Below are 12813 nucleotides of genomic sequence, written 5' to 3' on the forward strand. Positions count from 1 at the left end.
TTAAAACCAAAAGGCAAGGGTAAATAAAAAGGATCCCAAGGCTTTGAGCATCAGTGGATAGGAGGGCCTAAATGAATAAAATCCTGGCCTAAGCGGCTAAACCAAGCTGTCCCTAACCATGTGCTTGTGGCGTGTAGGTGTCAAGTGAAAACTTGAGACTGAGCGGTTAAAGTCAAGGTCTAAAGCAAAAAAAGAGTGTGCTTAAGAAACCTGGACACCTCTAATTGGGGACTTTAGCAAAGCTGAGTCACAATCTGAAAAGGTTCACCCAATTATGTGTCTGTGGCATTTATGTATCCGGTGGTAATACTGGAAAATAAAGTGCTTAGGGCCAAGGCCAAGACTCATAAAATAGCTGTGTTCAAGAATCATCATAATGAATTAGGAGAATCAATAACATTATCTGAACTCTGAGTTCCTATAGATGCCAATCATTCTGAACTTCAATGAATAAAGCGAGATGCCAAAACTATTCAAGAGGCAAAAAAGCTACAAGTCCCGCTCATCTGATTGGAGCTATGTTTCATTGATAGTTTGGAATTTATAGTATATTCTCTTCTTTTTATCCTATTTGATTTTCAGTTGCTTGGGGACAAGCAACAATTTAAGTTTGGTGTTGTGATGAGCGGATAATTTATACGCTTTTTGGCATTGTTTTTAGTATGTTTTTAGTAGAATCTAGTTACTTTTAGGGATGTTTTCATTAGTTTTTATGTTAAATTCACATTTCTGGACTTTACTATGAGTTTGTGTGTTTTTCTGTGATTTCAGGTATTTTCTGGCTGAAATTGAGGGACTTCAGCAAAAATCAGATTTAGAGGTTGAAGAAGGACTGCTGATGCTGTTGGATTCTGACCTTCCTGCACTCAAAGTGAATTTTCTGGAGCTACAGAACTCAAAATGGCGCGCTTTCAATTGCGTTGGAAAGTAGACATCCAGGGCTTTCCAGGAATATATAATAGTTTATACTTTGGCCGAGTTTAGACGACGTAAAAGGACATTGAACGCCAGTTCTACGCTGCTGTCTGAAGTTAAACGCCAGAAACATGTCACAAACCAGAATTGAACGCCAGAAATACGTTACAACCTGGCATTTAACTCCAGAAAGAGCCTCTGCACGTGTAACATTCAAGCTCAGCCCAAGCACACACCAAATGGGCCCCGGAAGTGGATTTATGCATCAATTACTTACTTCTGTAAACCCTAGTAGCTAGTTTATTATAAATAGGACTTTTTACTATTGTATTAGACATCTTGGGACGTCTGGTTCTTAGATCATGGGGGCTGGCCATTCGGCCATGCCTGAACCTTTCACTTATGTATTTTCAACGGTAGAGTTTCTGCATTCCATAGATTAAGGTGTGGAGCTCTGCTGTTCCTCAAAGATTAATGCAAAGTACTACTGTTTTTCTATTCAATTCAACTTATTCCGCTTCTAAGATACTCATTCGCACTTCAACCTGAATGTGATGAACGTGACAATCATCATCATTCCCCCACAAACGCGTGCTTGACAACCACTTCCGTTCCACCTTAGATTGAATGAGTATCTCTTGGATTTCTTAATCAGAATCTTCGTGGTATAAGCTAGATTGATGGCGGCAATCATGAGAATCCGAAAAGTCTAAACCTTGTCTGTGGTATTCCGAGTAGGATTCTGGGATTGAATGACTGTGATGAACTTCAAACTCGCGAGTGCTGGGCGTAGTGACAGACGCAAAAGGAGGGTGAATCCTATTCCAGTATGATCGAGAACCTCAGATGATTAGCCGTGCTGTGACAGAGCATTTGGACCATTTTCACAAGAGGATAGGATGCAGCCATTGACCACGGTGATGCCTCCAGACGATTAGCCATGCAGTGACAGCGCATCGGACCATTTTCCAGAGAGGATTAAAAGTAGCCATTGACAATGGTGATGTCCTTACATAAAGCCAGCCATGGAAAGGAGTAGGACTGATTGGATGAAGACAGCAAGAAAGCAGAAGTTTAGATGGACGAATGCATCTCTATACCTTTATCTGAAATTCTCACCAATGATATACATAAGTATTTCTATCTTTATTTTATGTTTAATTATTATATATTTTCGAAAACTCCATAACTATTTTATATCCGTCTGACTGAGATTTACAAGGTGACCATAGCTTGCTTCATAACAATAATCTCCGTGGGATCGACCCTTACTCACGTAAGGTTTATTACTTGGACGACCCAGTGCACTTGCTGGTTAGTTGTATCGAAGTTGTGAATGAAAAACGATTTATTAAGACGTGCGTACAGAGTTTTTGGCGCCGTTGCCTGAGATCACAATTTCGTGCACCAATAATATTTCATGAATCTGACAGGGATTGATATCAGCAGTGAAAGAGGTGATGCCTGACATGCATCACCGTTTTTGCGTCTGGCATTTATGAAAAAATTTCAATAAGAATTGGAAGGACTTACAGCTACGGGGACTTTTGTGGAAATGTGCAAGGGCAACAACTTACCAAGAATTTAGGGATGGAATGGACAAGATCAAAAGGTTAAATGAGGATGCTTGGGCATATTTAGAGAAGTGGCCGATGGATGTTTGGACCAGAAGCTTATTCAGTCATAAACCAAAGTTGGATAGCATCTGTAACAACACGCGCGAGGTGTTCAATTCTAAGATCAAGGATGCATGAGTCAAACCCATCATAACATTGCTGGAGGAAATAAGGATGTTTGTTATGCACACCATAGCGAAGAATAAGGTAAAACTGAAAAATCACACTGGGAAGCTAACACCGGTTATAAAGAGCAGGCTGGAAAAGGTTAGGAAAGAATCCAAGCATTGGAAGCCTATTTGGACTGGGGATAACGAATACGAAAAATTTGAGATGCATGGACATCCAACTAACCATGTTGTGGACATAGGAAAAAGATTGTGCACCTGCCAATTTTGGATGCTAACGGATAAGTTGCTTGTGTATAACAATTGTCTTTATGCATAGTAGTTACTTCAACCATAACAATTATCATGGTTCATGTCACTGTTTGGCACTTGCAGGTATTCTGTGTGTGCACGCTTGTGCTACCCTCTCTCGTGTGAATAAGCAGTCAGAGGACTTCTGTCACAGATGGTTGACCATGGAATCATACAAGGAAACTTATAACTACCACATTAATCCAATTCCGGGGCAACCACTATGGGAGCAAGCAGAGGACTGTAACAGGCCACATGCCCCTAAAATCAAGACAAAACCTGGAAAATTAAAGATGAAGAGGAGGATGGATGTGGATGAGAAGAGTGGTTTTGGAACTAAGAAGCCTAAAGTTGACCCAAAATTGTTGGGCAACACTGGAGACGGTGTGCACCTAAAAGATAGCTGGGGACCTTTACATGCAGTTTCTATGGTGAAAAGGAGCATACGAAGAGAGGCTGCAAAAAGAAGAGGGATGATGATGCTGCCGCCGAGGTGGCTGAGAAGAAGAAAAAGGATGAAGGACATCTTGCGCCTGAGCAGCATGTTGAGCAGCCCCAAGACGATTGTGGCCAAGCAGATGTGGAAAGAAATCCCGTGGAGATCGAGATAACTTAGCCTATTGCTTCTGAGCAAGAGGAGTCAAAAAGGTAACTAAAATTTTACATATTTAGGCTTTTATTATTTCCGTTGATCAATTATACTTAATGTCAACTTTTTCTCTTATAGGATCCTGGACTGAAAAGACCTTCGAAGCTGTCACCAAGAAGAAGATCCTCTCTGCCGCCAACCTCACCAACAGTGAACCCCTTGCAGGGTGCATCTTCAGCAATAGCTACAAAGTTTGCTAACTTGATGAAGTTCATCCCAACGCCAGGATTTAAGCCACCAAAAAAGAAGAACTGAAGACTTTAGATAAATCTACTTAGGAGTTTCTGTTTTGTGTAATTAGTCTTTTCCATCGTACAATGACTAGATGGTGAATTGTGATCCAAAGGCCTTTTTGAGATGCCTTTCTTTTGATGAAACTACAGATAGCAGTATTCATGTTCCTTGGCTGCCTTTTGTCTTTGTCTTTTGTTGTTTTTTGATAAACAATGGAATTTATCTTAATACACTATGCTTTGTGGTTTACCAATCACTTTTCTTGCCTTATTCGGCCTTTACTGATTACGGTTCATTTCATGCACAAACATAAATAACAATAGTTTCATAGTTAACAGCATTTTCATTCCATCAACAAGCAGTTTTTTTATATCTGTTGCTAACAGGGAACCCTAAACCACCAACTCATTCATCATTTACAATACAGGATCACCAACAACACTATCAATACAAACACAGCTAACACTAACAACTGGGTAATCACTTTTTGGATACAGACATCCTCCTCCAACCTCTGAAGCCTCCAATCAAAGTTCATCTTCACTTCATAATCATCACCACAAGATTCTGACTTATCAACCTGTTCCTCATTCACAGAATCTATCCACACAAAAAGCCCGTACCATCTCTTCCCACTTGTCTGTAACCAAGAAGCGATCAAAATTCAGAGAGGAACAACAGAAGAACAGTGAGGGGAGGACAATCATAACAACACAAGTAATTATTCTAACCCACATTATAATTGGGACAGCCATAAAATGGTTTGTTCGGATTCAAATATGTGCCAGACCATCTGAGAACCGGCCGGCAGCCACAGCCGCACCATTCTGGCGGGATCCAATCTTCTACTCTTTATTTGCATTCTCGTCCAGTTCTAGCTAGATGGGGAACGAATAGAGCTTCCACCTGCAGTGCTACCACCACCCATTATCGACATAAGTAGCGGCCCAGATAGAAGTGTATGAACAGGAAGAAGTGTATGAAAAAGAAGAAGAAGAGATGAACAAAAAGAGATGAAGTGTATGAAAATTTGGGGATTTAGGGTTACATATAATAGGAGGGACCAACGTGGGTACAAATTAGAAATTAGCCCAGCGTGATAAACCGAGTCCATGTTAGCGCTCCGGTGATGACTCATCACCAAAAATATGCTCAGGAACCACTTTAAGTTCTCGAAGCTCTATCTAAAGGACTACAATAAAAAAGTCGAAATCTTAAAGATTATATTGGTTATTTGCGTGAATCTCAAGTACGACTATAGATATTTACTCAACAAATTACTAGCAATGCAGGTGAAGAAAAGAAATTACACAAATAATGTAATCCATTGATTTGAATCCCTAGATTTAGGTTGCTAACTTAGGAAGCAAAAGAAAGAACAGAGGTGGCGGCAAATCAGTGGATTTGGGATCGCTGAATTGGGTGAATCTAATTCCACAGTAATCACTAATTAACGTGTTATGCAGCTCTGGCATCAACACGCGTCATCTCAATCCAACGCACAAAATTGCGTCTCTTTCTCTTATCAAGTTGGAATCTTGCTCCCTTCTTTTCCTCTCGTTCTTCCTTTCTCTATATATTAGCACCCCAACCCTGTCGGTGTTCATGTGCGTCCCTGCTTAATCCTCGCTCTAACGCTCGATCTTTGACTCTCTTCCCATTCAAACAACCGATTCCTCAAGACCCATTTCTCCATCCGAGTCCAACAACACTTGTCTGCTACCTCCTGGTACTCTCTCTTTCCATTTCATTTCGGATTTGATTTGATTTCCCTTTTTCTCATGCTGCATTCAAGTTTGGATATTTTTTTAAATAAGGATTTGTAATGATATGAGGGAATGCTGGGTAATTGACTAGCTTACTTGACATTATTATAGCAATTGGGTTTTAAAAAATGTTGGATTTTGGATTTGTTTTTGTTCTCTGTTCTTCTGTGCAGCCCATGTGTTTGATGTTTTGATTGTGATTAAATTGTGTTGCGGTGTGGACAGGGAAATCCATTGATCATTTGGTGAGACATGAGTTTGAGTAATGGCAAGATTCACCCAGCAAATGGTGCTTCTGATGAGAAGGAGAAGCCCTTCAAGATCTTTGTAGGGTATGATCCAAAAGAAGACATTGCCTATCAGGTATGCCGCCACTCAATCTTGAAAAGGTCTTCAATCCCCGTTGAGATCATCCCAATTAAGCAATCAGATCTGAGAAAGAGTGGCTTGTATTGGCGTGAGAGAGGCCAATTTGAGAGCACAGAGTTCTCCTTTTCAAGATTCTTGACTCCTTGTTTGGCCAATTATCAAGGTTGGGCCATGTTTGTGGATTGTGATTTCCTCTACTTAACAGATATTAAGGAATTAAGGGACTTGATTCAGGATAAGTATGCCATCATGTGTGTTCAGCATGATTATGCTCCAAAAGAGACCACAAAGATGGATGGGGCAGTGCAAACTGTGTATCCAAGGAAGAATTGGTCTTCAATGGTGTTATACAATTGTGGCCATCCCAAGAACAGTGTTCTAACTCCTGAAACTGTTAATTCACAGACTGGTGCTTACCTTCACAGGTTTCAGTGGCTTGAGGATGATGAAATTGGTTCAATCCCATTTGTTTGGAACTTTCTTGAAGGGCATAACAAGGTTGTTGAGAATGATGCAACCACTAAGCCAAAGGCAATCCATTACACTCGTGGAGGGCCATGGTTTGAAGCATGGAAGCATTGTGAATTTGCTGATCTATGGCTGAATGAAATGGAAGAGTACCTCAAGGAAGCCAAGAAAGAGAATACCAATTAGATTTGGTTGAACCTTGCTGATGGTATAATAGAATGCATATGTCATTTGTTAAGATTCAGTTGTCGCTTGTGTATTATTCTTTTATGTCAAATTCCTTTATGCAAAAATCTTAAGAGAGTAGGAGTATAACCACTGCTAGTCCATAATATGTTGTCTTGTAGTTAAGTATTCTTTATTGTATTACATTACATTTAAGTTGGCATTTCAGAGTAAATGCTTTTCATGGGGTATTTCAATTTTTTATTTGTTTGATGATGATGACCTTTGATGGCTCTTTTAGAGATATAAGTATCACTACTGATTCACTATGTAATGAGTATTTTAATGAAGCCTTCACTATTATTAGTCGTACTATTGTTCCAGTTTGATTTGCTGTTAATTGTTTAGAAATTCCTAATTCTTCTAACTATTACTGTCAATTGTATAGTTGATTGTTTCTTTTTTTAATGATGATGTCAGGCAATAAGACTCACATCTAAGAGACTGAGAGTAGTCCCCCACACGGCCACACACACTCAAAAAAGTGTGGAAACTGGAAACAACTGATTTTGTAATAATTTTCTTCAACTATATTGCAGCTCATTGTTTTCAATAACTTATATCTGGAGATTACTAAATTTTAAGTAATTTAAGTCGCGTCCGTTTAAGTCTAATTCACTGTCTAGTTCAATTCAATGGAATCCAAATTGTGAAATGTACCTGTACTAATTAAGTTACCCTTATCTAACAGATCGCATGAATCATGCAAGGAATAGTATATATAAGCTCATGAACTATCATTCTATCAAACTACCCATTAAATAATATTCCGAATCTTGATTGGTATCAACTCATTGGCCTTGTTTTGATGCCTGACCTGGGAAAGAGATGGATTCAATTCAATTCCATTCTATTAACATAGTACCAAGTTTGGATGATGGTTCAATTGGGTGTGTTATCTATTGCTAACAAATTGTGTACTATTGACTAACTTTATCTATAAAGGATCACATCACTATTATTTACAGCAATGATCACGTGGACAAAGTGAGGTATAGAAGTAAAGCAAAAGCATGTTATTGATATCACACGGTACTGTAACTTTTTGAGTTAAGAGACTACAAGTTTTTTTTTTTTTTTCTTTTTTTTCTTATATATCTCTTAATTCGACAAATTAAAGATTAATTCGTCACGAATTTGAGTTTTATTTAAAAATTTTTCCTTAAATTTTAACTAGTGTCCTAATACTTCACAAAATAAAATCTCAAAATAATCATGAGATTAACATATTTATCTTTAAGGTGAGTCTATGCATTTAATTACTTTTAAGATTAATTTAAAACATTATTAATTAATAATTAATAATTTAATTTTCTAATTTAATAACAAATAATTATGTATGATTGTAGTATAATTTATATTTAGTATAAGTAGCAATAAATTAGAATATTATATTTCTCCTAATAATATATTCAAATACATTCCTACCATTAATTGATTTAAAGCATTATTACACGCATTATAACTACTAATATATAAATACATAGGCACTAAAGCAATTCTCTTCTGACTCGTGATCCATGTCTAGTGATAGCTCTGCTATGGTTTCACCTCAAGAAGAAGACTTAGTTCTTAGAAGCACAAAAAAAAAGTAAAAACCTGAGAAGAGATGGATCTCAATCAGCCCAGTGAGGACATTGACATTGCTAACGTGGTTCTTGAGAATTCTCCTACGAATGCTAAGATCTCTTACAAGGACTCTCTCCTTGTGGTGCCCGAGTCCATTTTAGAGGAAGATAATTTATCTCATCAGGATATTTATGAGGATGAACCAAACCCAAAGGACCATTGTTATCAAGATGATGGTGAAAAAGAGAGTGAAAACAAGCCGTTTGACCCCTGTCCAGAGATTAAAATCTCGAAGGAGAAATTAGACGAATGGTGCAAGCCGGGTACACAGCCCTCATAGTGAAAGTTATGGGGAAACATGTTCATCTTGGCTTCATGGAACAATGCCTTCATAGAGATTGGGTTAAGAAAGGTAGTATTCATGTTATTGATATGGATCGGACTATTTTTTGGTTCATTTTTTCAATAAAGAGGACTATGCTCATGCACTCATGGGAGGACCTTGGATGGTGGTCGGACATTATTTGATTGTTTAAAGATGACATCCTTTCTTCCTTTAGTCACCAGATAAGGTCAAGAAGATTGCTACGTGGATTCGTCTTCCTAACCCACCTATTAAGCTCTATAATCAAACATTTATGTGAAGAGTTGGCTCAGATATTGGAACCATGCTAAAAATTGATAAAACTACGTCTATTCACTCTCGTGAAAAATTTGTTAAAATTTGTATGGAGATTGATCTTTCAAAGAAGCTTGTTCCAAGAATCTCAATGTTGGATAATGCTCTTAAAGTGGAATATAAAGGCCTGCACTTCATATGCTTTAATTGTGCAATGAGGGAAACCAGGTGGAAGATGACGGCCAAGAGATGGTGGCGGTTGGGGGTGACAGTGAACTGGAAGGTGTGGATACCCTGTAGTTAATGATAATAATGAAGGGAATCATAAAATTTCTAATCCTTCGCGTGAATCACGAAGCAATCAAGACCCCTGATATGGGTTTCAAATATTGGTGATATGGAGAGTTTAAGAGTTATTTAGAAGATATTTTAGTTTATATTTTTAAAATATCTTATTTAATGTATTTTTATTTTGTTTATTTAATTATTAGATTAGACCTTATGTTATGGGTTTTAGGTTTTTTCTTTGTTTTAACCTAATAAGAGGTTATAAATACCTCCTTAGCTATTGTAGTCGGAATATAGAATTTTTAGAGGTTTTAAAATCCCTTTTTGATTTCGTGATGAAACCATGGTGTGGACAATTGAGGTTGAAGAGTCCCTCTCTTGTTACATCAGGGAATTGGGTAGAAGGTTGAGGAGTCCCTTCGAATCAATTCCCAAACTATGGCGTTGACAAGTTAGGTCCCTTTCTTGTTGCATCAAGAAATTGGGTAGAAGTAGAGTGATTCTCTTTGTACTCAATTTCAATCTATCATTTTGTTTCTATTTCAATTATAATTTATCTTTGTTTTATTCAATTTCAATTCTTGTCTTGTTTATCCTTTTATTTCTTTATCAACCCCCGACATTTAGTCGTTGGATGATGGTTAAGCGATATAATAGGAAGAAACTTGACAAATATATTATCCAGAATAGAGCCACTTATTTTGGAAAAGATGCTAAACTGGAAAAGGAGGGTGTGAAGGTCACGAGCAATCAAATCCTAGAGGAAAGATCAAGATACAATATCCTTTATGAAGATGAGAGTGATGATGATATTGAGAATGCTCCACATGAAGAGGTGATGCAAAATGATACCATACAATCTGGGCCGGAATGGGCCTCAGTGCAAAACAAAGATGGACCAAGTAGGAAGACCCAAGTGAGGGTTCTCAAGCTTGGTGCTGGAAAAAATCCACAAAAAGCTCATAAGAGTCATCCCTATCAAAATGGGCCAAGGAAGTCTGATAAGGCCCTAAAAAAGCCCAATCGAAGGATACTGAAAAGAAGAAAGGCCCCATGGCTGCCCCCACATGTTCTCCAACCTGAGCATGGTGCCATTATTCTTCAAAGTAGAGATGATATGGAGTGTGAGGTTCATGAATATATGAAAAAGGTTCCAACAGAGTGAGAGGATGAGTTTCGAAGCCTCTAAATCATCTAACGCCATCTTTGATAGCCATGTTAATACAAAAAATTTCCTTAGTCTCTCCCGTGCGCTCCCCTTGGGTTCCGGTGTGAAATAGAAAAGTAAAATTGACGGAACTCCACTGGAGAGACCCTTTGACTCGGCCATGGAGGATGACGACAACATTGCGTCTGGAATACCTAACTCAGGAGCGAATGACTTCATGCAGGTCTGATTTTGGTCTTTGAACCTCATCCCTCTATCGTTTTGTTATCCATAAATATTATTACTTTGAAATTATTGTGGGGCTGGTGGGAGAAGGTTTACTGATGAATCCATATTTAACATATATTTTGGTTTTATTTGAGTGGATTTCATCACATAAATTTACATTTATTCATCTAAATAGCATATTTTTATGTTTTCTCCGTAAATTAAGCTTAATTGTGAAAACATGTTATTTTGGGCTTAATTTAATCAATTTTATCCCACTTTCATTCTATTGGATGTCTTGATGGTTTTGATGAGTGATTTCAGGTGTAATAGGTTAGAATGACTTGATAAGAGTGGAAGAAAAGCATGGAATTGAGAGAAAACATGAAGAAATCAAAGGAAAGAAGCATTTCAGCCTGTGCCCACGCACATCTTCTGTGCCCATGCACAAGGGTCAAAATCAGCATCTGTACCCACGCACAGAATAAAAATCAGCAAGTGTGCTCATGCACAGCTTCGCTGTGCATACGCATAGGAGGAAAATCAGCATGTGTACGTACGCACAAGTCTCAGCACGTGACTCACTTAATGCAAATTGTTGGGGGCGATTTCTGAGCCTCTAGAGCCCAATTTTGGGACTCTCTAAAGCTAATTCTTGCTATATCAAAGGAGGCCTCATTCCATGTGAAGGAGGGGGAGGGGGAGAAATTAGGGTTAGTTTAGCATTATGTAGGTTGTTTTCTAGAGAGAGAAGCTCCTCCTTCTCTCTAGAATTAGAGTTTCTTAGTTTAATTTCCTTGTAATTTCTACTTTTAATTCTTGTTTTCATCTAATTTCTTCTACCTTTCTTTATTTTATTGTCTTAATTTCCTTATGTTATCTTGTCAATTTCTCATTTTCCCTACTTTTTATATTTATGAGCACTCTTGTTATTTTAATTTATATTTAATGCAATTTATGTTTCATGTCCTTTATTGCTTAATTGAGTTGCTATTTTTGCTTTTCTTGCTTAATAGTTGTAGCATTTATTATTTCTTGTCATTTTATCATGCTTTCTTTTCATGCCCACTAAGTGTTTGACAAAATGTTTGGTTGAATTTTTACCTAGTTTTTCACACTCTTGGTTGAGAAATTGGGTGAAATTGAGTTGTGGATGTCCATTCCACATTGTGTGAAGATTGTTAATTGATTTGATTTCACTAACACTAATCCTTCCATTAATAGCGTTGGTAAGGACTTGTGCATTGGGATCAATTATGCCCTTTTGACAAATTCTCGTTGTAGGATTGACTAATTGGGATTAATTCCACACAATTACCATGTTTGTGGTCCATAACTAGGATAGGAATCCTTAGTTCTCCAATTCCTACCAAGAGCTATTTTTAGTATTTAATTCCCTTTTTATTTCTTTACTTGCTTTCATTTAATTTCTTGCATGCATCTTTATTTTATTGTCATTTATATTTCTTGCCTCTTATAATTAAAAATCTCAAAATTTCCTATAGCCAATAATATGTACATTTCATTGCAACTCCTAGGGAAGACGACCCGGAAGTTAAATACTCTCGGTTTATATTTGCTTTGGATTGTGACATCTTTGAATTAAAATTTGATTGGGAGTTAATTGTTGATTTAGACTATACTAGCAACGAAGAGATTCTATTTTGTGAAAATCTAGATCAACAATAAATTCCTTTTGTTAAATTTTTGGCGCCGTTGCCGGAGAGTTGCAATAGTTTTGTGTTATTGGCTATTGTTCATATTGTGAATAGTGTGAATAGCTTATTTTTAGTTGATTGTACATATGTTGCTTTTTCGATTATTGTGAATATGTTGATATGTGAATATATTGCTTTTTTTGTTGCTATTGTGAATATGTTGATATTGTGAATTTGTTTTTCTTGTTTGCTTTATGTTTTTCTTGTTGGGAGCTCATAGTTTGTTGGACACTCCATCCAAGTTTGGTACAATCAATTGGGAGTTTTGGAGATTCAAGCATTGTTGGAAGCTCCAAGATGAATATAAGCACAAGTTTCTATTAGAGCTCTCCATAAGTCCAAATTAAGGACTCTAAACAGAAGTGTTTAGGTGGGAGACACCCCACCATGGTAACATTGTTCTTACCCTTTCCTTGTTTATAGTTTTGGTTTATTGCATGCTTGCTTGTCTTGGTTAGCTTAGGATTAGTTTAATTTTGAGTTTAGATAGGTTAATTTGTGTATGGATCATGATTTGGTGAAGTTTTGAATGTTTGGGGTTGAGCTTTTGTTGAGTTAAGGCATAAAATATTAGATTTTGAAG

The 12813-nt window shown here is 37.4% G+C and overlaps 1 protein-coding gene across 1 annotated transcript; it reads left to right on the forward strand.

The window, feature by feature from the left end:
* Positions 5306-6973, forward strand: LOC107643210 (protein CDI). The gene is made up of 2 exons (XM_016346797.2): positions 5306-5562; positions 5825-6973. The coding sequence occupies exon 2, from the start codon at positions 5852-5854 to the stop codon at positions 6620-6622; it is 771 nt and encodes a 256-aa protein (XP_016202283.1). The 5' UTR covers positions 5306-5562; positions 5825-5851; the 3' UTR covers positions 6623-6973.

Source organism: Arachis ipaensis, chromosome B05 (genome assembly GCF_000816755.2).
Source record: "Arachis ipaensis cultivar K30076 chromosome B05, Araip1.1, whole genome shotgun sequence".
Taxonomy (NCBI): Eukaryota; Viridiplantae; Streptophyta; class Magnoliopsida; order Fabales; family Fabaceae; genus Arachis; species Arachis ipaensis.

Bases quoted from the DNA above. Each gene is read 5' to 3' on its own strand.
- LOC107643210 (XM_016346797.2), top strand. From the start codon at position 5,852: ATGAGTTTGAGTAATGGCAAGATTCACCCAGCAAATGGTGCTTCTGAT.